The sequence below is a fragment of the Electrophorus electricus genome, chromosome 2 (genome assembly GCF_013358815.1).
Source record: "Electrophorus electricus isolate fEleEle1 chromosome 2, fEleEle1.pri, whole genome shotgun sequence".
NCBI classification, from domain to species: Eukaryota; Metazoa; Chordata; class Actinopteri; order Gymnotiformes; family Gymnotidae; genus Electrophorus; species Electrophorus electricus.
In genome coordinates, this window is record NC_049536.1 from 16,888,487 (window position 1) to 16,911,485 (window position 22,999).

Genomic DNA, 22,999 nt, shown 5'->3' on the forward strand with positions numbered 1-22,999 from the left:
TTGAAGTTTATGAGGCTGGTTGGCGATCATGAGGATTAGCAGTTTATGAAGCCTGTGTTGATATGCTGTCCATTAAAATCTCTACAATGGGGTGGAGATTTGTGCATGTCTTGGATCAAACTTTAAGCTATCTTACCAAACCCCATTTCCTGGAGCATGAAAATTTCAAATATGAAAAATGTATGTAGGCCTGTATGTATGTATGTATGTAGGCCTGTATGTAGCCTATGTGTGTGCTTTGGATCATCATTTAAATCTGGATAGACTAACTGATATAACTGTAGAGGTCAGTAAAACTTGGGATTCCCAGACTTTAATAATTTTTAAAAGCTTGTTAACCAAAGTATGCTATTAGGTATTTGAAATAATTGAACTAAATTGCTAATTTTTATTACTGTACACTACATGTGATATTTAACTCATATTCCCAATCAATACAGTATCTACATGGCTTCCTGACACAGGAAAATCATATGTTATGGGCATAATTTTAATTGATGAATTTATGTTTTTGTATGTGTGTGTGTGTGTGTGTGTGTGTGTGTGTGTGTGTGTGTGTGTGTGTGTGTGTATATATATATATATATATATATATATATATATGTGCCTTGGTGGTTGTTGGTGTTTCTCCATCTGAGGTGATTGATTTCAGCTCAATCTTCTCCTCTCGTTTTTCTTCCTCTACTGGAGGTTTTTCATTGTCTTGCTGCTTCTCTGGACTAGCCATTCTGTAAGACATAAAGTATAGTTGTAATTTCACAGTGAAAACATGCTGCTCACAATATTCCCCACCAAACACAAAATAAATAACAGGGTACAATATCTGTCAACATACATGTTTGTAAGTTGTTTATTATGAGATATGTCTATATTTTCATATTATCAAATGGTGACAAGTAAATTAAGCTCAAATTTAAACTTTTTAATTGAGCCCTGTGTTTGGAACTCCCCATTGTTGGTTATTGTCACTGTATAGTTTTCACCTCAATGTTAGCTCAGATTCTTGTAGTTCAACCCGTGTCTCACCTCTGTTATTATATTGCCTTTTCATTTGTGTTCTCCAGTGTGGTTATGTACGTTGTCTTCTATCTAGCTCCTTGTCTGATTTGTTTCATATGTAACCTAGGGTTTCTAGCATTTTCAATAGTTTCCTTTGCTTGTTTTGTTTGCTACGCTTGCTTTTATTAAATACCATGCTGCACATGCATCCTGCCTCTCGCCTCATTCCTGATGGAGTGTTATACTCATAAACATGAAAAATATAAATGTACTAAAAATGTATAATAGAAAAGTTCTCAAATTATTATACAGAAACAAACTAGAATTAATTCATATTTTGGTTGTCATCCAACTCAAGGAACAAGATCTTTCTCCAAATTCTGAGACCATTACTCATGGAGTTCAGTTATAGAGTGACTATTTAGCTTACTGCTCTGAGTGTGGCATACATTCTTGGCTGGTTACCTAGCTAGCTTCCTCCTCTCCTTCTCTTCCTCTTCCTCTTTCTGAGCTGATGTCAGGCTTTCTGCATCCGCCAGGTTGTCCACAGCAATGGCCAAGAATACATTCAGGAGGATGTCTGTTTCAGTTCAGGAGCTTTTTAATATAAACTCATAAATATTTACAATGAATAAATCTGTAATCTAAATTCATGTAAATAATACGGTGGACTTTCAGGAGAAAACCTGAATAACACAGTAAGACCTTTCAGATGTAACCTATACTAATTGTGATAAATGACAAAATAACTGATTCTGGATTATAGAAAGCATGCCAGCCCCTTCAGCCAGTTTATAAATAAAGGGCACTATATCTGTGCATCAAGTTGACTGTATCAAATATCTATGTGCTATGTGCTAAAAGATTGCATTTTGGACAGCACTGAACACTGTTGTGGCTCATGTGGATGGAGTGTGGATGGGGATTGGGGGTGATTTTGCTAAGTAAGAGGTATGGAGTGGGAAATGTGTTGTGGCACATGGTGATGGGGTGGGATAGTGTAAGGGATGTCACATTTGGGTAGACTTTAGTCAATGAGTGGAAGGTCATTTGGTGCTACAGCTACCAGAATGTGGAACTCTCTTCTTTTACACCTCAAATCTCAGGACTTTAAGACCTATTATTATTATTATTATTATTATTATTATTATTATTATTATTAGCAGCAGCAGTAGTAGTAGTAGTAATAGTAGTAGTAGAAGTTTGCTAAGTAGTTTGTTAAGTTTCAATTTAATTCACATGGCCTATATACAACTACTCTCAAATTACATAAAACTGTGAAAAATAAGCAAAAGAGTTAATACATTTCTAGAGAAGCTATTATTGTGAATATGCATTGATCCAGTGATTATCCTCTGTGCTGTGAAGGATACAATTTCCACAGATGAAGAGAATGATAAAGTAGATGCAAACAAGCATGCCAGGAAATGATGGCCCTCCATATGCCATAATCCCATCATACATCACTGAGTTCCAGTCCTCTCCAGTCAGAATCTGTAACCAATACAGAAAAAAAAACCCCCCATAAATAGTCCAACAAAAAATTGATATGTATTTTATGTTCAAAAATATAATTTATGAAACCAGAACTAACAGACCTGAAAGACTGTGAGTAAAGACTGGGGAAAGTTGTCAAAGGTGCTGCGACGTGTCTCATCAAAGTTGAACTTTCCACCAAACAGCTGCATGCCAAGCAAACTGAAAATTATGATGAAGAGGAAGAGCAGCAGCAGCAGGGAAGCAATGGAGCGGACAGAGTTCAGCAAAGATGCCACCAGGTTGCTGAGAGAGTTCCAGTACCTGAATACAAGAGCAGAGCAGCATTAGTATGAGTTGCTACTCCTGATGTCACTTACATAATGACTGATCATTACATAGGTTTGGATAGATAAAAGAACAAATAAGCCAAAGATGATTTAAATAGGCTCATGTGTCTGAGACCCACAGAGTCCAATTCACCCACAGAGTCCAACTGAACACTTGACTCTCACACTCACCTAGTGATTTTGAAGATGCGAAGCAGACGCACACAACGCAGAACTGAGATACCCAGAGGTGACATGATCTTTGTCTCCACCAAGATGGTCTCCAGGATCCCACCGCATACCACAAAGCCATCAAAACGGTTAAAAAGGGAGACAAAATATGCCTGTAGTCCCAAACTGTACATCTTCAGAAGCATCTCGCCAGTAAAGAGAGCCAAGAGAACCTTGTTGGCAATATCTGTGAGCAGGAGAGTCATTGACAGAAAATTATGGAGAAAAAAGGTGAATAGGAACATTTTGGGGCTTCTGTAATGAGCTGTGCGGAAGAGATCTTGATACGTAATGAGATACATAGTAACCTTTAGGCTTCAGTGCCTGCATATTTGCTAGTGTTCACCAACAACCATAATGAGTCGTTATATATGGGTGGTTTCCATTAATTATTTTTTTTACCCACAGAGTTCTCTGAGAATATAGCAGTTACCTAATAAAAAAGGTTTTATTGTTGATTACCTTGTACATTTGTGAGCCAGTCTGGTTGTTGATGATGCTCTGATGCAATCGTGAGAGTGTTCAGAAACACTAAAAAAATCACCAGCCAGTAAAACACATTTGACTTTACTGCAGCCCGACACTTACGCCGGCACAGACGATTCCAACGGCGTGAATATCGACTACAAAGAGAGAAAGAATTGGAGAGAGAAAGGCAGAGAGAGAGTGAGCATTAACTCAGGAGTTAAGCTTTAGTTTCTTAATTAGTAGATATCATCTACCAGTTCAAAATAAAGAGTCTGAGGGAGCCACCTGACTGAACAGATTGTTCTGTACAAAGTGAGTTAATTGGGGTAGAAACTGCAAAAGTGAGAATTTGAGGACTCAAAATAAGTTTTTTTTCTCTTTTTAGTATGTCAAACCTTGATTTTATTGGCAAATGGCTGTAAGAGGAACTGTGGTAATTGTCACATTATGATCAGGACACAACAGAAAAAGCACAACATACAAAACATACAATATACACTTAAACACACATATATGAAGAGCTCTGAGGAGGGCATCAGACTTCAAACCTTCAGACAGTGAGAACATGTACTGACCTGAATTTGGATTTGGAGATCCTATTTCTGGAACGAAAAACAAAATGGATTATACAAACAGAACAAGGACATGACATCATGGAGGACATTGTCTCTGAAGGGAGAGACAAAAGGTTCAGTCAGCGGCTCCTAGTTTGGTACATAGACACACAGCAAATTGATATATATTCACTAGGAGCATTTATGAGTCACTGCCCCCTTGTGGTTAGACCGAACTGAGGAAGCAGCTGAACAGCACCCACAGGAGAGAAAGACAGAGAGAGAGGAAGTGACAGAAATGGCAAAAAAGGTGAGAAATAACAAACAATGACACATAGCAAATAGCTTATCAAAATCAAGGGATGACACAATCAAAGGAAAAAAAGAGAAATGTTTCTGTTGTATTCATCTTTCTAAGTTGCTGCTGTTGTCTACACTTAGTGCTGCTAATATTTAGCTATTGTTAATATCCAATATGGCTGCATGTATCTCAGTCATAATGTGAGCCTAGAATATAACTGTAGTTTTTTCACTACACTATGCACTGTAGTCTATCAAACTGCAAAAACTATTATGCTGTTTTTTGTAACAGCATAGTACTAAACAGGAGTCTATGGGCTTTATTTAAATAAAAACATATGTAGGAGTCCATAAATTCTTGTAGATCAAAATCTATAGGTAGGAAGGTAAAAAAAATTAAAAAGAAAAAAAGCACACAGAATTCATGTAACATGACAGGAAAAGAGTATTTGAACCATGCCTGTGGCTGACGATTAATATCATAGCTGAAACAGTTTCATTTTCCCATACAACATATGCTGTGTGTCTTGCTTGTGACCTATCTCTTTGTGAGATGCTGTGGTTGCCATAGCAATAAAGTATTGACTCTAGAACAAAGAATATAACTAGAACTTAAAAATAATTTGCTTAAAGGGCACAAAATACAGTGTTACCAAAAAGAAGGTTAAGAAGTAAAAACCTTGGACTTATCAGAGTCTAATAACTCATTGGGTGTATGAAGAAAAAAAATATTCAAAATAGAAGTCAAAGAGAAGAAAAGGGAAGGGGAACAGCAGAGGGGAGGAAGAGAGACAAGGAAAGTAACGACTTACGCTAGGCGTGTGCAGCAAGTTTCTCCCTCCATGTCTCCAGCTGGAGCGTTATCAGTATTCACTGACTCATTCTCACTTGCTGGAATACTCACTGTGTGCATGAGAGAGACAGAGGGAAATAGAGAGGAATTCATTTACCAGTATGGATATTTATTCATGTTCATCAAAGGCTGGATATTATGGGGCTTGTTCCTTCTCCACCTACTCTACGTAAGTTGGTACATGCCAACATCTGCATTTTAAAAGTTATGTGCCTCCCCCATAAGGGACACTAGGCATAAAGGAGACTCATACAAACTTAGAGAAATTAAGCACAGATAATAAAAATAACTTTGAAAAAGTTAATTCAGTTTATGACTATGCTAAATTGAAAATGAGGAGGGCCCGTGCATTCTTTTAACAGTAATATGGCTTCAAAACAGGTTCTGTGCTGGCATCAAGATGTACTGCAAACATGATATGTGGCAGGACATTTAATCTTTAACAAATAGGAATAATGGGGTGTATAGCAACACTGCCCATTTAAGTCTTTATTTTAAAATCTCCTGACGATTCTCAGCATTCAGTCTATGTGTATATAGAAAGGACATGCACAGTGCTTGAAGGAAACATGCTGATTGGTATTATGTCAATTAATATATATATATATCAGTGATCAGACCATACACAAACACAAACCATATCAAATCTTACATACATATGCCTAAAAACAACATTTCAAGAAACAGCCAGCCAAGCAATTTGACTCCATTTAAAACCTAAAAGTTAGTAAAAAGCAGAATCACCATTAATATAAAATAGCTAAAGTGATTAAGAGAAAGGTGTACAGTAGCATACATGAAAAGAAAAAAACAGTCTACAAAAGAGTATTAGCCCATCAGTATGAATCAGATCTCGTCAATCAGCCAGACACATGCGGGTACGGATCAGTTTTTTCATGCAAGGTTGTAGATTTCTAAGGAAAGCATACAAAGGGCTAGCTAGTGCATGCTGCATTCTCACATTAATTGTAATTGCAAGCTTTTTCATAAATATTTTTATCCTGTTTAAGAATGTGCAATATTATTACTATGCTACTATCAGTATTATTTTAATGGGTATAATCAGTTTGTCAGTTTATGATCATGACAAACTATTTGATGTTACCAATGTAGGACTGCAGAACTATGTAGAGTCAAACTTACATTAAATTTGTATCTATCATAAAATATGACAGACTAGTATAATGAATAGAAGAGTGGTCTCATTACTAGCAGTCACTAGGCCTTATATGAAAATACCTTGGCTGAGGGATCTGTCTTTTATATGCTTGCAGCCATCTAGGCTTACAGACTTAATGTAATAACTGAGTACTTCAGTAAAATAACAGAATGCCAAAGTTGGTGAGACTGGAGTCAACAAGTACTGAGTACTGAACATCTCATTCTGCTGTCTAGCTTCAACATGCAGAACACAGCCCTTGTATGTTTGTGACAAAGATTTTCAGGTGACACATTTTAGAATGTAATCACACTTATAGTCAAGAGTGTAGCTCAAATCGCCTGTATGTTTACATAAAGTATGTTATGCCTGAGGATTAAAAGAGCGACTATCTAAGTTTAGAGATTAAACTCCTGCTTCACAGGTCTGTAAACATATTTTAACAAGGTGAGAAGCTAAAGTATCAGCCAAGGAGCAGAAATAGTTACATGTCCTATTAATGTTGTCTAATGTTAGTACCAGTGATTAGTCTGTTTTAATAAATGATTCTTGTATGAGGCCCATTGAATCTAATGTGCCATTTTAGGCATCATTATTTTGGAAAAGTTCGCTCTACTGATAAAGGCCATATTAATCCTCCTTCACCTATGTGTTATCTAGATCAAAGTCTAGAATTAGAACAATGGATATCAGACAGCATTATATTTACCAAAACTGTTACCTTTGTCCATGGTTACCTAAGCTAACTCTTGATTTGATACAATGAAATGGAAGGACTGCAAAGGCTTTCTGAAATTATACCTGAAATATAATCGTCTCTTGTTGAAAAGCTCTTTGAAGTACATTACCATCAGATAATTCTAAGACTGCTCACTTATGTAATGGGAATTTCAGTGTGAAACCATTGTTCCTTATCTTTAAACACAGTCGCTAAACTAATGTGAATCCACTGTTTTGCACTTTGTCTTGCACTCATACACCACAATCAACATTTGCAACCTTATTTCTAATCATCACACAAGTTTCTTTCTGAAGGTTTTATATAATACAGGTAGTTGCATCTTTTGTTGTTACATTCCTTCTTCAACATATCTGAATGACTCTATTCTAAGTCAGTTTTAAATTGTCCCTATTAAAGACTAGATTGGCTGCTGCTGTGTAACCAACATCAAATGGAAATACAATCCCAATTCCTTCATGACTGTAAAGGTTTGTTTATTTGCTGTAACATATATGACGTATCTGTATCTACATGCATCTTTGTATACAAATATAAAATGTCTAACTTAAATAAAACAGTACTGACACTAGTAAGCCTAATGATCTCTACACTCTGGTAGCTAAAATGTGTAGGTACTGGAAAGCTTTAAAAAAAATTGGATTCACAAGCTGAATGCACCAGCAAATGCTGGTTAAAATCCTGGCTAGCTGATGGACCATGCTACAAACTTCAGTTAAGATAGTTACAAAGCCACTTGCAAATGTATTTGCCTAGTTACCACTGTAAGAAAAGGCTTCCCTATTAATTTCTTCATTGACCCAACCTGAAATTTCTAAAAAACTTGTAAATAAATATGTGAGATCCATGAACTAAACCTTAGATGCATATAAACTATATATATATATATATATATATATATATATATATATACATACACCTCATGCACAGTCAATAAGGAAATACAATTTAATGCTGCAAGAAAGATAAAGAGAGAGAAAATATCTTTAGCATAAACATGCACAAGATTCATATTTTTCAGACAGCTAAAAATATGCCAAAGGAAAAAAAATGTATTCTTCAACTTCCCTTTAATTGATCATGTGTCATAATTCTTTTAATATTCAGAATATGACATCACATGCTTGTCATCATTGTGAATACCGCTGTGCATGAACACAGGAAGATTTTGGAAGCATTCTAAACGTTGCGGCTAGAGGGGAGGTTAACCCTTTCACTCCCTCATAACCCCAATACTTGAAAAGAAGCAAGAGCTTCTTCTTTTTAAAAGGGAATCTCATCAAAGGTTGCACCTCCACTGTTCTGGGGCCTGGGCTTTAGGGAGTAGTCAGGGTTAAGGTTTTCAGAACAGTAGTTGCCATGCAGATGCACACGCCTTACAAAGTACAGCTGCTTTTTTCTTCACTGCTCCACGAAAGTACTGTAAACGAGTCTTCCCTGGAAACAACAGAAGAAGGCCAAAACTGAGACATGGACACACACGCACACACACACACGCACGCACACACACACACACACACACACACACACACACACACACACACACACACATACACACATGCATGCATTGCTTTACATTTAATTATAATTCAATTTAATTATCATTACTACCCAAACAATGAAATATTTTAATACTCAAATGTTCAAATGAAAACCAAATAAGTCTTTCCTAAAATAAAAAAAATATGTTGGAAGTGTTTATAAATGATTTGAAAGTGGATGATTTGAAAGTTTTTGACCAAACAAAGGCATGGTACTTCTTTCCTTGCAAACATGTCAGATGAAAGAGTGGCAATGAAAATGTCCCATAGAAGGGGAAAAAAGAAACCTTAACAGCATGTGTGTGAAACTCCAGAAACTACACCACAGCTCAGTGTAATGTTTTCCATGATTTAATACACCTGATTCAAATGAACAGTTAATTGACAAACAGATATGGATTAATAACAAAGCATGAAGACAACAGTGATGGGCATTTTAGTCTACAGGGACAAACCATCCAAACCATTCAAGGCATGATAAATGAGGATTACAGGGATTAGGGCCATGTAGGGAATTAGGGGTAGGGAACCAGCTCCAGAGTATATGTTACTAAACAAGATATAGGGAAGCCAAATACAGAAAGAACTGTGTGCAGACATTGTAACACTAGATACAGATATAAAACAAATTTTATCTCAATAAAAATCTACATTAATAATAATGAGTGATTATACTGAATTTCTCTAGTTTACTCATACACCAAACATTATAAGTTCTAAAGGTTTATTTTGAAGCAAAACATCATCTTATGTATTTATTGAACTAATCTAGAGTAAAAAAAATATCTCTGGAATGTTCAAAATTAGTAGAATAAATATATTAGTGAGTTGGCTATTTTTCACAGAAGTTGTGCTAGAAAGTTATTGTAATTGCCTGAATTACAATATTGATTGGATAGAACCACTGCAGTAAAATCAGCCCTCCATCTTGTGTGTCTTGTTGTGCTTGCTACAGGACCATACTTTCAAGACACAATGATCCAATGAACCAAGCTCAACACCAGTGTTGCTGACCTGAGATTGAAGATCATGACTAACATGGGCACCAGTTGTAGCAGACTACAAAGACCAAGTGAAGTACCTGAAAGTCTGCTGGAATGTGAATGTGAATGCAGCACTACAGATGATCACTACTGTGAGCTTCACTGAGACCAACCAGCTGACATGTGCTACAGCAACAGTGATACTTGAGATGCTTGGTTACAAGAGGAACAGCATCAAGGAGTAAAAGGAGACTGGTGGCCAAAACAAGAACAACATGGAGATAAGTTAGCTGGCTAACAGAAATGAAAAAAAAAGGAGTGATGAAGGTACCTGAGAAGTACAACAAGCTGTCCATACCTGAGGCCTTGGAGACTGTTAAGCAAAGATTAACATCTCTGGCTGCCTGCCTGAAGAGGTACACAAGAGAAGTAGAAGCCAGGAGAATAAACAGGATGTTCTCCTATGAGCTATCCAAAGTGTACTCTCTGGCAGGGTAGCTTCAGGAGAACAGACCTACCAAAGATGGAGACTGAACAATAGTGGAAAAGCATATGAGAGAAGGAGGCAAACACAATGTCCAGTTGTTGTTGAACCTGAGAGCACACCACAGCAACCTCCCTGAACAAGATCCAGTAACCATCATGCTAGCAATGTCCAAGAAAGGGTCTCAAGTATGAAAAGCTGGACAGCTCCAGGCCCTGACATGGTCCAATCCTACTGGCTGAAGAAGATGACTGCACTACATGAGCACCTGGCAGCACAAATTAACCAGCTGCTAATAGATGGGACACACCCTGAATGGTTAACTGAAGGCTGGACAGTCCCAATCCTGAACGACCAGTTCCATCGAACTACTGGACAATAACCTGCCTCTGCACAATATGGAAGCTCCTATCAGGCATCCCTGCAGCTAAGATGAGTACACAATACATAGTTCATTACATGAGCAGGGCAAAGAAAGGCATTGGCACGAGCACCAGAGGAGCCACACACAAGTTACTGGTGGATAAAACAGCACTCGAAACTGTAAGACCAGACATACCAATCTGTGCATCACTTGGATTGACAACCAGAAAGCCTATGATTCAGTGCCCCACACATGGATCCTAGAATGATTAATGCTGTATAACATCAACAGGAGTCTAAGAGTCTTCAACAAGAAGTCAATGGGGCTGTGGAAAACAAACTTGGAGGCCAACTTCAAGCCAATAGCACAAGTTACCATCAAGTGCGGAATTTATCTGGTCCCTGATGCTGTTCTGCATAGGCCCAAATCTCCTCAGTGAGATTATTACCAAAAGTGGCTACAGATACTGGCTACGGAATACAAAAAACGTCAGCCACCTCTACAAGGATTACATCAAGCTGTTAGAATGTCATTTGGACTGGATAAGTGTGGTTGGATGGTTTCAAGGAGAGAGAATCATGAAAAGGCTACAAGGAAAGCAGCTACAGCCAAATACCTACAAAGAGTGAGGCAAGTCCCGAGAAGTCAGTTGAATGGGAACAATGAGATCCAGGCTATCAACACCTACTAGTCATCAGATACCCTGCTGGCATAATCAGTTGGGCAAAGGAGGAGACAGAAGTCCCTGACATCAATACAAGGAAAGTACTCATAATGCATGGATGGTTTTATCCCAAATCCAACACTCTGAGACTTTACACTAAGTGGAAGGAGGGCGGAGAGGACTAGCGAGCAACCAAGCGAGCAACCATGAAACAACCAAGATCCAGGAGTATGCCAGGAAGATGGCCCGGGAAGTGATGAAGTGCTTAGTGAGTAAGTACTACAGACAGCAGAAATCCAAATTGGATGGGAATGAGGAGGAACAGGAACCATTATGGGAGGATATACCCTGGCACAGTATGTACCACTGGCAAGTACTGGAAATGGCTGATATGGAGAAATGCTAGCAATGCCTATAAAAGGCTGAATTGAAGACAGCAAAGAGGCACTAATCATGGCAGCACAGGAACAAGAGCTGAATACAAGCTCAACAGATGCTGGGATCTACCACAATGGGCAGGACAAGAACCCAAATGCAGGCTGTGCAAAGATGCCCCTGAGACAATCCAGCACATAGCAGCGAGATGCAAGATGTTAGAGCGTACATGGAACTTATTAACCATGTGGCTCGCATAGTATGCAAGAATTTGTGCTGAGTACGAGCTGTAAGTTCCAAGGTCAAGCTCAAGTTCCCAAATGATAGCAACATCAGGACCAAGGAATATGAAAAGCTAAAGAAATACCAAGGGCTGAGAAACGAGCTGGAAAAGATGTGGAAGGTAAAGGCAACTGTGGTTCCCATGGTAATCAGAGCACTAGGGGCTGGGACCTCCAAACTGGAAGAACAGATCCCAGGAAGAACAATGTGTGTGTGTGTGTGTGTGTGAACATCAGAACTCAGTCCAGAGTCAAAAATAAACTCATAGAGAACAAACATGCATTTGTATACATATACAAACGTACACACACACATACACTCACACATAAGCACTGAACAAGATAAAAATTAACATTTAACTAAACATGCATTCAATACATTAACTACAAAAATATACAAGAATGTAATAAACTGAAATAACACCACAGACATTGAATCCAAGTTAATTCAATATATTTCGCTTTCTCCTGATACAGTAATGTTATATTTCAGTATCGAGGATAGTTTTCTGCACACAACTTTGTTTAATGCTATAACTCCATGTTTTGTTGAATGTAATAATAAAAGATAGCTTCTAAAAAAAATGTTCAATTCATATATGTCAAGTTTAGCCTTCTTGCGTGACTTGCAAATTTTCTTTGACTTCGTGAACAAGCAACCTTAAGTTAGATTCAATTAACTAAAAAACATAAGCTTCATTGCCAGAACAGGGTTTCCTGACAAAACTCTCTACCTTCTGTATGACAATAAGACCTCTGTCTAGATTCAAGTCTACTGAAAAAAGCACTAAAGCACTATTTCATAAATTTAAGTACAGTAAAAATTACTAGTGTGAAATATTACTCAGGAAAGGTTTAGCTTGTATAACTTCAAAAAGTATAAGAAATGTTTTTATTTATTGGATTGATTAATCTGTACAATGAAATTTAGCACTTTTTCTCAAAGCCACAATACTGTAGGAAAGTATTAACATGCTGGTTTTGTTTTTGCCTTTATTCAGCTAATTATCTTGTGAAAAAAGTCAGCTGAATTTAACCAGGGAAGATGAAATCAAAAGTGCAATTGAATCTGGACCCGAAAATTATGTTTGGTTACCACTGATATAAGCATTCAGAGCAGGGATCTGCTATAGTCTAATAAGTCTATAATGGCTTCTTGTCAAAACCTGCAACTGCTTCAACTTCACAGGCCACAAGCACCCATGTGGGGTGTAATCAAGGGTTCAGCATTGCCTGGAAGTGAATAACAGATTATTGGGTCAAATGAAACACAGCAGGTGTCATGGTTGCCCTTCCTCTGGCATTTAATTTCCCACAGCAACACTTTGCCATGTGTTGTTTGTTTTGGTTTTGTCTGAGTTCTGCTTTCATATTGGTCATGTGCCTTGTCATGTTCATTAGTGATGCCACCTGTGTCTAGTTAGTGTTCATCAGTCTATGTATATAAACCCTGTATTTTCTATTTTCTGGGTCATTGTTAGTCTTCTACATACCAGTTATCCTGGTTTCCTGCTTTTTTTGCATTTGTATCCCTCATTTTGCTAGTTAGCATTCTCCATGTTTCGCTTTCGTGTTCTGTTCTTTGTATTTACATTCTCTATTTTTTGTGTTTGTGTTTGACCCTACTGGCTTTTTGACCTCAGACCATTCCAATGACAATGATTCAGGATTTGCTCCTAATAAGCATTATTCTACTCATCATTTGCATCCTGCCTCCCTTTGCTCAGCAGCTGACAGGGGTCATACACACTTATATCTACCACCAGCACTGGCTATTGGAGCAACAAGTACTTATTTCCCACTATTAATGGGATTTTCATCTTAGTACTGGTGGACCCATCAATCGACGTTCTGTTCTGCTAAAATCCTCACTTTGGAAAAATTAAACTTCCAAATTAAAGCACCAGCTACAGCATACTAGGTTGGTCACAAGATTGTGTTGCTTTGCTGTGGTATGTTTCCAGCTCAGTTCATGATTTCAGAGAAAGTAAAACAGATTAGCCCTTTGTTACCACATTTATTTGAGGCAAACCAATCCAATACTCACGGTTTCGGGGTTTGTCATCGTCCAGTCCTTCATCATCGTTCTCTGGGTCAATGTCCTCAGCCTGTGTAATCCAGTCCAGGTAGCCCTTCAGGTCCTCCTCAAGCTGCTGCTTCTCACGCAACTTCTGGAAATCTCCACGAGCCTTCGCCTTCTCACGCTCCTTAGAGAACTCTCTGAGCCAGAGTGTGTGAGAGACAGAGATAAAGGGAGAAGAAAAAGAAAGAAGCATCTGACTATCTGTGCAATATATGAGATATACCTGCAAAAGTTACACATCCATACACAACTACCACCCTGTGCCAACACACAGATACATATGTACTCATATACCATCCTTTGCTGCCCATATAAGCACAAGCACACACACATAGGTCACAACAGGTTAGCAAACTTTAAGAAAATTCAGACACAACACACACACAACAGGTTACAAAGTTTTAGAAAATTCAACATAGATAGACACATTATAGTCTGGCACAGAAGAGCTTTCACAGTTGTTAATCAACACTTTGAATAAAGTAAGAGGAGAAAGAAACATATTAAAAACAAAACATTTTCCAAGAGAAATTATGAAATGATAGTTGAAGCTGAAATGGAGTTGAGAAACAAAGTGTGATACAGATCTCTAAATAAAACCTGAAAAATCCACTGACTTATGTTGCATAATAAAAAAAAAAATCTCTTATTATTTAGATAATTAATGATTAAAATGATTAATGATTAAAACTTTGCAGTAATAAACAATAATGCTACTGTACCTCATCTGTGCCCACTCTTTGTCTCAATTTAAAGGATGCTGGTTTTATTTTTGTCTCTTTTTTTTACCAGCAAGTTGTTATAAGAAAGGAAAAAAGCTTTTTATAAAGAGAATAAGAAAAGATGATACAGCATTACAGCACATGCAAAAAGAGATCAATTGTTTTGTCTGTATTAGGGTTGCTAATTTTTCCAAATTTAGGTTCTTTTTAAGAGCTGGAATTTTGGGAATCCTGGAAAACCATCAAAATATCAAAAGCTTTAAGAATGTAAAAAAAACAAACAGCCTATAAATACATTAATAAAAGCTTCTTTTTAAAGATAAAAATATAATAACAGACAGCTATAAGGACTTCTACGGCTCTCATTTAACAGGCTAGCCTAGTCTGTAACAATCTAGCTGTAGGCAGTAAAAATTTCCCTGTCAAGTAATAGAGAAGAACATTTTACTCCACCCCAGACAGACAGAAAATACCAGACACAGTTTATACTATAGCAAGGCTTATTATTGCTCACAATTAGAATTTGTGAATTTGGTGGATTAAAACTACAAGTGTCATAGTTGCTGCAAAAATCTACAACAGATAAAAGTTTTTTTCACCCAATTTATTGACCCAAATATGTCTGTGGTCATCAGTAACTTATAATTAAACCCTGAAAGCCTGTGAAATGCACAGATTACATGCTCAAATTACAGACTTGTCAACTCACACTTCACTCCTGAGTTTGCCATTATGTACAAGAAGTAATTTAGTTAATTTTTAGTTTTTATGTTACTATGTGGCTCTTCGTAGAATGAAGTTTAAGAACACCAAGGTCATAAGTACAAATCCCAGGGATCATATGTACTGTCGTTCAATAAAATATGTGTTGCTCTGGATAAGGGCATCTGCCAAATGTAAATGTATAACACACCAGCTTCAATAACAAGATGTAGGCTTTTTATCTGATCCTGGAGTAATGACCATTTTTCTTACACAGACCCTGACTGTGTACTAACCTGGCCAGTTTTCATAACCTAAAATTTGTTTAGGCCTTTGACTAATCTTTACACATAATGTTCCAGGGGGAATCAAGGACACAAAGATTTCTGGTGAACCAGCTAACATAGCACAGATAACTGGCATCTCTGTTTGCACTTGCCCCACACAAGGACTTTATGTCCCTAACATACAGTACTTAACAATATGTTCTCTCTTTGCTTGGCCTAGGTCACCATACATCACTGCTACACTGTTGGTTAATTGGGTGGCACAACAACATTTCACTGTTGTATCCCTATGTTTGCCCTGCTTCCAGGAAGAGTTCCAAGCTAACTTCAAAATCGTCTAACCTGGCATATGTTTACCTAACATATTTAACATCAGCAACAGTCCCAGTAGAACTTCTCTGGTCTGTTATCATTGGATGGAATCATTTACTTTGACTCTCCTTGTTCTTTGCAAAATAACTTAAAGTACTTCTCAGTATTAATTATTAGTTTAGCTAACAAATTCTTGAATTGGATTAGGAACACTGAGATCCCAGGCCCTAATTAGCAACCCTATTTTGTCTGTCTGTCTGTCTTTCTCTTACCCGCTCAGGACCCCCAGAACCAAGTTAAGAACAAAAAATGAGCCAATGATGATTAGAGTAACAAAATAAAGCCATGGCCAGGAGTTCCCTACAGCATCGTTCACCTGGGAACAGAGTGAGAGCGGGAATGAGAGATGAGAGATGGAGATGGAGAAACAGAGGGGGAAGGGCAGTTAGCAAATGACTTGTTCAAAACAACATAATGGGCTTGTCTTTTCACTGAATACGCCCTCTGTTTGTGTCTCTTTCTCTGCCTCTGAGTTCTTTCTCCTTGGGAGGGAAACCTGTTCTGAGGCTGGTTGTCTTCTGAAGCTAGACCACAGACTACAAAAAGTGTGCGCGCGCGTGCGCACACACACACACACACCCCCACACACACACACACACACACAGAGACAACACATGCATGTACATGTTGCTTACCCGCTCAACACCCCCAGAACCAGATTTAGAACGAAAAAGGATCCAAAGATGACGAGACTGACAAAATACACCCAGGGAAGTTCATAGCCCATAGCATCCTGCATCTGAAGGAAGGAGGAAGGAAGTTCAGTTAGGAAAAGGAAGGGAGGAGTGGGAGGGGGTGAGAGCAGTAGAAACTCAAGAGGCAGAAAAGCTTATAAGAGGTGGCTACCTTAAGCAACTACTTTAGGGGTATTTACAAAACAATGACTAGAACAACACATAATACACATAATAGACAGCGAACAGTGTTAGAGAGTCCATTGGAGTGGACTGAGTCAGATATCACTGTACCACAAATTATTCTTCAGGTGATTCTAGAGATGCTTTTCAGAGCTGTGATGAGATCTCATAGAGCACTGAATAGACTGTATGTTATTATGGAAGAGAGGAGAAGAGGACACACCTCAGTAGTAAACTGCTTATGAGTGATACTGTTGTAACAGCGTGAAGTGGTAAACCCAGCAATGCTAATGAAGAGTAATATAATAAAAAAGAGACCTGTTTAATTTTGAAAAACAAGTTATTATTAGAAAACAGAAAAGATTTTAGCCATAGTGCTGTTACATAAATGAAGGAGCCCAGGAAGAAGCGCAGAACAATTAGGTCAGAGGGAGGGGGTTGATGGCGGTTGAAATTGTGGGGTAGTTAAAGTTGTTGCTTCACCTGATCACAGAAGAGCACATAGGAAAACAAAATGAAAACCCAAAATGGAAACAATCAAAATGCTGTGTAACAAATTATTGAATTCATATTTTCTACATGTTACAAGTAGGAAAAGTCATGCAATCAACCTGAAAACACTTAAGGCCTGCATTTTTGCAGCAGAAATGTCTGATATTTCTTTGGCCGGTTTCACATGTCTTTTCAGTATAATTTCAGTAAGCAGAACTGGCACATAAGCTCTAAGCTCATATTGACATGGTATTTTTATGTGAAGTATTTATTTTTCTGTGGAGAAAATGGGACTGGGTGCAAGAGATACTCTTTTTAGAGGTACTACCTTTTTTGAGTAGTACTTGCAACAAATAAGTATGGTAGAGCACAGCACAATTGTGAACTTTACACACAAATAGTATTATTTACAGCCTTCAATATCTCAGTGGAGAAAGAATTATGGACCCTGAGGATGTAGCCAACTTCGCCTCTGGGGTTGTTCACAGACATGAACTGGAGGTCATGGCTTACCTGGTTGGACTAAGCAAGACAGTTCACAATATGCTGATGTGTTCCATCAGCAGTGGCCATGGTTAATATATGCTCACAATATTTATATTGTGGCCAGATTTATGGGCACACATCACAAACCAGTATCAATGTGAGATCTGACATCTGTGTGAGACAGAGCTGTTTCATGTTTTGGATTTTTTAATCCAATATTCAAGCATGCTCATGCCTAAAAATGCTGTCATGATCAGATATACTAGGTCTAATCGGAAAGGCAGATGTAGCCCTTGCTATAGGTTTTGTTTGCAACTTTTAGAATAAAACTATAGATATCCACAGATATATTACTGCAGACAAAATGTACAGGTTGAATTTTTCTCCACAATTTTGTCACAGACTGAAAACATTTGCAAACAACTGTAACTACCCCATCTTCCAAATTAAGCACCACACATATGCAGACGCGCGCACACACACACTCGCTAGTTTAGAATCAAATCAAATCTTAGATCACATAAGTAAGCAGTCTGCTCATGTATCATTGAAGTACTAGCTTGCTTTCCTGTTATACTACAAGGTAAAATGCCTCCCTGGCCATCTGCAGTTATATAGATTGCTTTGGAGTATATAGAGAAAGAAAAGGAGGGAGAAAGAGACTGAAATAGAATAGCACACAGCAGATGATCCAATGAAGGACCTCTGCTCTACTGTTGTTAATGTGTGCTAAGCATTATAAGCATGTACTATATTGTGTAATTTGGTATGATGCAGCATATAGTGTAGTCTGGGCTCAGACCAGACTCACCCAGTAGAGGACGTCAGTCCAGCCCTCCATAGTGATGCACTGAAACACTGTCAGCATGGCAAATGCAAAGTTATCAAAGTTTGTGATTCCGTCATTTGGCCCCTCCCATCCCATATAGCACTGTGTGATGTTGGGTGGGGAACAGTGACGTCCATGGGCCGATGAGTTTGGGGCACAGGGTGCAGGCTTCTCTTCAGCTATAGCACCTAGGGTAAGGGTGATACAAACTCAAATTTATCTCACTCTTTCATCTGTACAAAAACAATATATGCTACTACAATATACCAAAAAATAATAGGCATTCAAACTTAGTAAATGATGTTTACAGGTTAAAAAGTTAAAACCAAGCTTTTTCCCAAAATAAACATGGCAATTCTAATTAATTAAAAACTGTAAACTGTAAAAGTCTTTTTATTAAGAAAACATTGTTAAGTAAAAATGTGACAATTATATCCAATAAATAAAAATGCATAAAATGCATTATCTGACTCCTTCTATGGAATGTTAACAAAACAAGAAATACAGAATTCTACCAAATGTAAAAATAGAAAATGTAACTTAGTAAATTAATTTCTAATTATATTGTGATGAGCATCAATATTCATATTGATCACATCAATATTCATTTTTAATGGTCATACTGTACCTCCTATTCCTAATAGGCCCTAAAGGACTACAAAGAAATTAGTCGTCTAAATTTCTTATGGATTCTAGTGAACTGCACTTTTTGTTGCTTTGTTCATATGGATCTTTAGCTCAAACTACTGATACTACCTGTGCTTTTTTGCAAACAATCTCAGCAGTTGTGTTTTAAATGTGACTGAAAGAGTGTTTATCAAGAGTGCTACGAAAGCACTCTTGTACCACTCCTAGTTGAGTACTTTAGTAAGGCAGTTTAGGGGCAGGCATCATGCTGACCTTTCTGTCCATCTCTGATGAAAAAGCATGTGCGGTGCATCTTTCCCATGAAGAGTTCCAGACCGATGATGGCATAGATGATGATGACAAAGAGGACGAGGAGGGCAATGTGCAACAGGGGAACCATGGCTTTAATAATGGAGTTCAACACCACCTGTAAACCTGAACACACATAGGCATATGGTCATAAAGTCACACTGTCATTCCAGTTCTATCCCACAAAAGAATGCATGTTACTGTACAACACTTCAGCTACAGAGCTATAACACATACATAGAAAATGCAATAGGACAAGGTCTAGAGATGTGATCATCTGCCCATGTGGAATGTGCTGAGTACATTTACATGTACTTCTGCATCTGTCCAGGAGCCTCCGATTATGAATGTGAACATGTCTTCAGTCTGCTTACACAATCTCCGATGCAGTTTGCGTATGCTACTCCTTCATAGGGCTACTCACCAATACATTACCCAATTCCACCATATTTGGGGTGGAGGTGGGCAGGTTGGTTTGTTTGTGTATTACTCACTGGGCACTCCGGACACCAGTCGTAGAGGTCTCAGCACTCTGAATGCTCGTAGGGCCTTTACATCAAACCCTGCTGCTTTTCCTCCTATTGGCGTTCCTCCATCCCCTTTTGTGGCCTGCTCTAATATAGCGCTAAACAACCTGATAGAAGAAGGGAGATAAAGAATAAGAGAAGGTGTTTGGTATTTTAAATAAAATCAATTTCTACATGAGAAAAACCTTAAACCAGAGTGTTGAGTGTTGAGTGGTGCCTATAAAAGATATAATCTATCCTGCAAAAAACAAAAAACTATGGGACACTCCACTGGCCAAGACTGAACACTGTATATTAAATTAAAATTTATGTATGTTATATATTAAATTGTATTTTAAATAATTATCAATTTAACCTTAACCTCACTGGTAGAATACTCAATTTCAAACAAGCAACATCACAAATAGCAACATTTCATCAGAGCACCAGTCCAATGTCTGAATTTGTAAAGTCACATATTATAGAGTAAAATTAACTGCTCTCTGTCAACACTGAAATTGGGATTAGAAGGCCTTCATGAATGACCCATAGCTCATGACAGCCAGACGCCTGTGGCTTTGGTATAGTGGGGCTCTGCTGTGGTGATTGCTGCACATCCCTCCACCTCCTGGTGTCTCCTACCCTTCAGACACCTGCTGATTCCCTTCCTGTTTTCCCTTTATCGCTGTCACTACCTCTCCTGTACACCGCCTTTTCTCCTGAGCTTCTTCTGGGGGATTAGAGGCAGACTGTTCATTTCTGTATGTAGCTGGATGTCTTTGCTTGCAGCACTTGTTACTTCACTGATTCCTTGAAGAGGGATAGCTGGCACTGAGCACCCCCAAGGCAGTGCAAACTCTTTTCTAAGTCAGTCCCAGCCCAGACTTCTAGATGGTTTTGCCTTTGACTCGGCCCAGGATTATCAATATAGCATTTGATTCCTTTGCTGCTTTGCAGATGTTGCCTGGCATTAGCTGCACAGATAATGTTTATTATTTATGTTACCATAGACAACTTTGATACCCTGAACTTTTGATGCGAATTACATTGACATCGAACACATTTCTAATGGAATCCTAGGAGCAGTTGCTTAAGCAATCCATTAACGTTTATACCAAACATGCATTTTTGTAAAGCGATAACATTTTGATATAATTCCAATTCCTGAAAGGTGTTTGTAGAATAATCTGTATGAGTCATACTTTCAGTGATAGGCCACAGTTAGAGGGAAGAATTTGTGTTAAATCCTTTACTTTAAGCCTTCTGCAAATCCGAGCTTTATTTGATTATAAATAGTTACCATATATAGTAATATATATATCATATAGTAATATATATATCATATAGTTACCACAAATCTTAAAATATCAAAAGTAATCAACAATACTTTACTGCTTCAGTGTTCAACAACCAACTAAAAAATACCATCAAAAACAAATAAGACATTTGTATCTTTCTAAAATAAGTTAACAACTGTGTAAATCCAGTCAATTGAATCCATTCCTTTCTAAGCATAGGGAAATGTGTCGAGCCTTAACATCTGTGGCATCTGATCATACACTGTGAAATGCTAGATTAATCTGCTTCCATCACAGACCCTCTCCATGAGAACTCATGGATATAATCATATCTAAGATGGTACATTCCTTGGTATAGCCTTTTATTTTTCTATATATGTGTAGCCCTAACCCTAACCCTATATATGTGTCTTTTCCCCTCCTTGCCACTTTCTTACCTGAGAATAATACTATCAGCTTTGGATCCAAAATAACAGCTTCAAATAGCTTGCAGCCACCACATTAGATGCCCAAAAGTAAGTAAGACAGATGACAACTTAAAAACTTAGACTCTCTCTTCAGCATTCATATCTTCTTCATTCTCTCTCACATTCTTGTTCTCTCATGGCCATTCTGTACTCTGTTAAGGACAGGACATTCAAACTCATTTACACAGTTTGAGGCTCTGTGACGGTTTCTAGCAGCGATGTACACCTCAGTCAAACACTGGCTACTGTGACAATATCATTGTCTTAAAGTGTAAATAGGAAAGAGGAATATTGTTGTGCCTTTCAAAGTTCAAAAAGGTTTTATTGTCATTTCATCTATATACAAGTACACAACAAAAACAAGACAGTGTTCCTCCAGGCCCATGGTGCAACACAAAACAACAGTGCAACAGACAACATGCTACACAAGTGCAAACAGTCCAATATAGTGCAAAAAATGTCACTAAATAAACATTAGATAAACAATAATAAATACAGAACAGCACAAATAAAAAATGAGTAGACAGTGCAATTATTTAGTGCAGTACACAGTACTGGGCATATGGAAAGCGAGTTGTGCATAGGAATCAGTGACATGCTACCCTGAACATAGCAGTCACTGGTAGCAGCCAGAACAGTTCAGAGTACAGTGCTGGTTTAGTACAGTACTCTAGCAGCAAGTAGGATAATGTGCAAGACTGCAACAGGAGTGCATAGTTTATTTGTGTGAGGTTTGACTTCAGCACTAGTCCGATGCAAAACAATGTGTGAGTGTGTGTATAGATATGTATGTATGTGTGTGTGTGTGTGTGTGTGTGTGTGTGTGTGTGTGTGTGTGTGTGTGTGTGTGTGTGACTGTGTTTAAGCATGTATAAAAGTGCCCATTTTGGAATCTGAATTGGAATTGGAGTTAGCCAGAGTTCAGGAGTCTAATGGCTTCTGGGAAGAAGCTGTTGCACAGTCTGGAGGTGCGGGACTGGATGCTGCGGTACCTTCTTCCAGATGGCCAAAGGGTGAACAGTTCATGTAAGGGGTGTGTGGGGTCTTTCACAATGTTGGTGACTTTCCGGATGCAGCGTGTTATGTAGATGTTCGTGATGGAGGGAAGAGAGACCCCAATGATCTTCTCAGCTGTTCTCACTATTCTCTGGAGGGTCTTGCG

General features: G+C 38.1%; 1 protein-coding gene across 21 annotated transcripts in view; it reads right to left on the reverse strand.

Moving 5' to 3' along the window:
* cacna1c (calcium channel, voltage-dependent, L type, alpha 1C subunit) overlaps nucleotides 1-22,999 on the reverse strand; it is a 185,793-nt gene that overhangs the window by 38,481 nt on the left and 124,313 nt on the right. For 8 of the 21 annotated variants that reach the window (XM_035522093.1, XM_035522120.1, XM_035522123.1 and 5 more), the window contains 14 exons: nucleotides 20,061-20,200; nucleotides 19,531-19,692; nucleotides 18,613-18,818; nucleotides 16,602-16,705; nucleotides 13,848-14,020; nucleotides 8,489-8,545; nucleotides 5,170-5,260; nucleotides 4,079-4,105; nucleotides 3,498-3,658; nucleotides 2,997-3,222; nucleotides 2,598-2,799; nucleotides 2,373-2,493; nucleotides 1,465-1,579; nucleotides 608-728 (listed from right to left, as the gene is read on the reverse strand). In XM_035522093.1, coding sequence (XP_035377986.1) covers nucleotides 608-728; nucleotides 1,465-1,579; nucleotides 2,373-2,493; nucleotides 2,598-2,799; nucleotides 2,997-3,222; nucleotides 3,498-3,658; nucleotides 4,079-4,105; nucleotides 5,170-5,260; nucleotides 8,489-8,545; nucleotides 13,848-14,020; nucleotides 16,602-16,705; nucleotides 18,613-18,818; nucleotides 19,531-19,692; nucleotides 20,061-20,200 — 1,906 coding nt within the window. Of the gene's footprint in view, nucleotides 1-607; nucleotides 729-1,464; nucleotides 1,580-2,372; nucleotides 2,494-2,597; nucleotides 2,800-2,996; nucleotides 3,223-3,497; nucleotides 3,659-4,078; nucleotides 4,106-5,169; nucleotides 5,261-8,488; nucleotides 8,546-13,847; nucleotides 14,021-16,178; nucleotides 16,283-16,601; nucleotides 16,706-18,612; nucleotides 18,819-19,530; nucleotides 19,693-20,060; nucleotides 20,201-22,999 lie in introns of all 21 variants that reach the window. The other 13 variants (XM_027008705.2, XM_035522128.1, XM_027008706.2 and 10 more) reach the window with 4 other exon arrangements.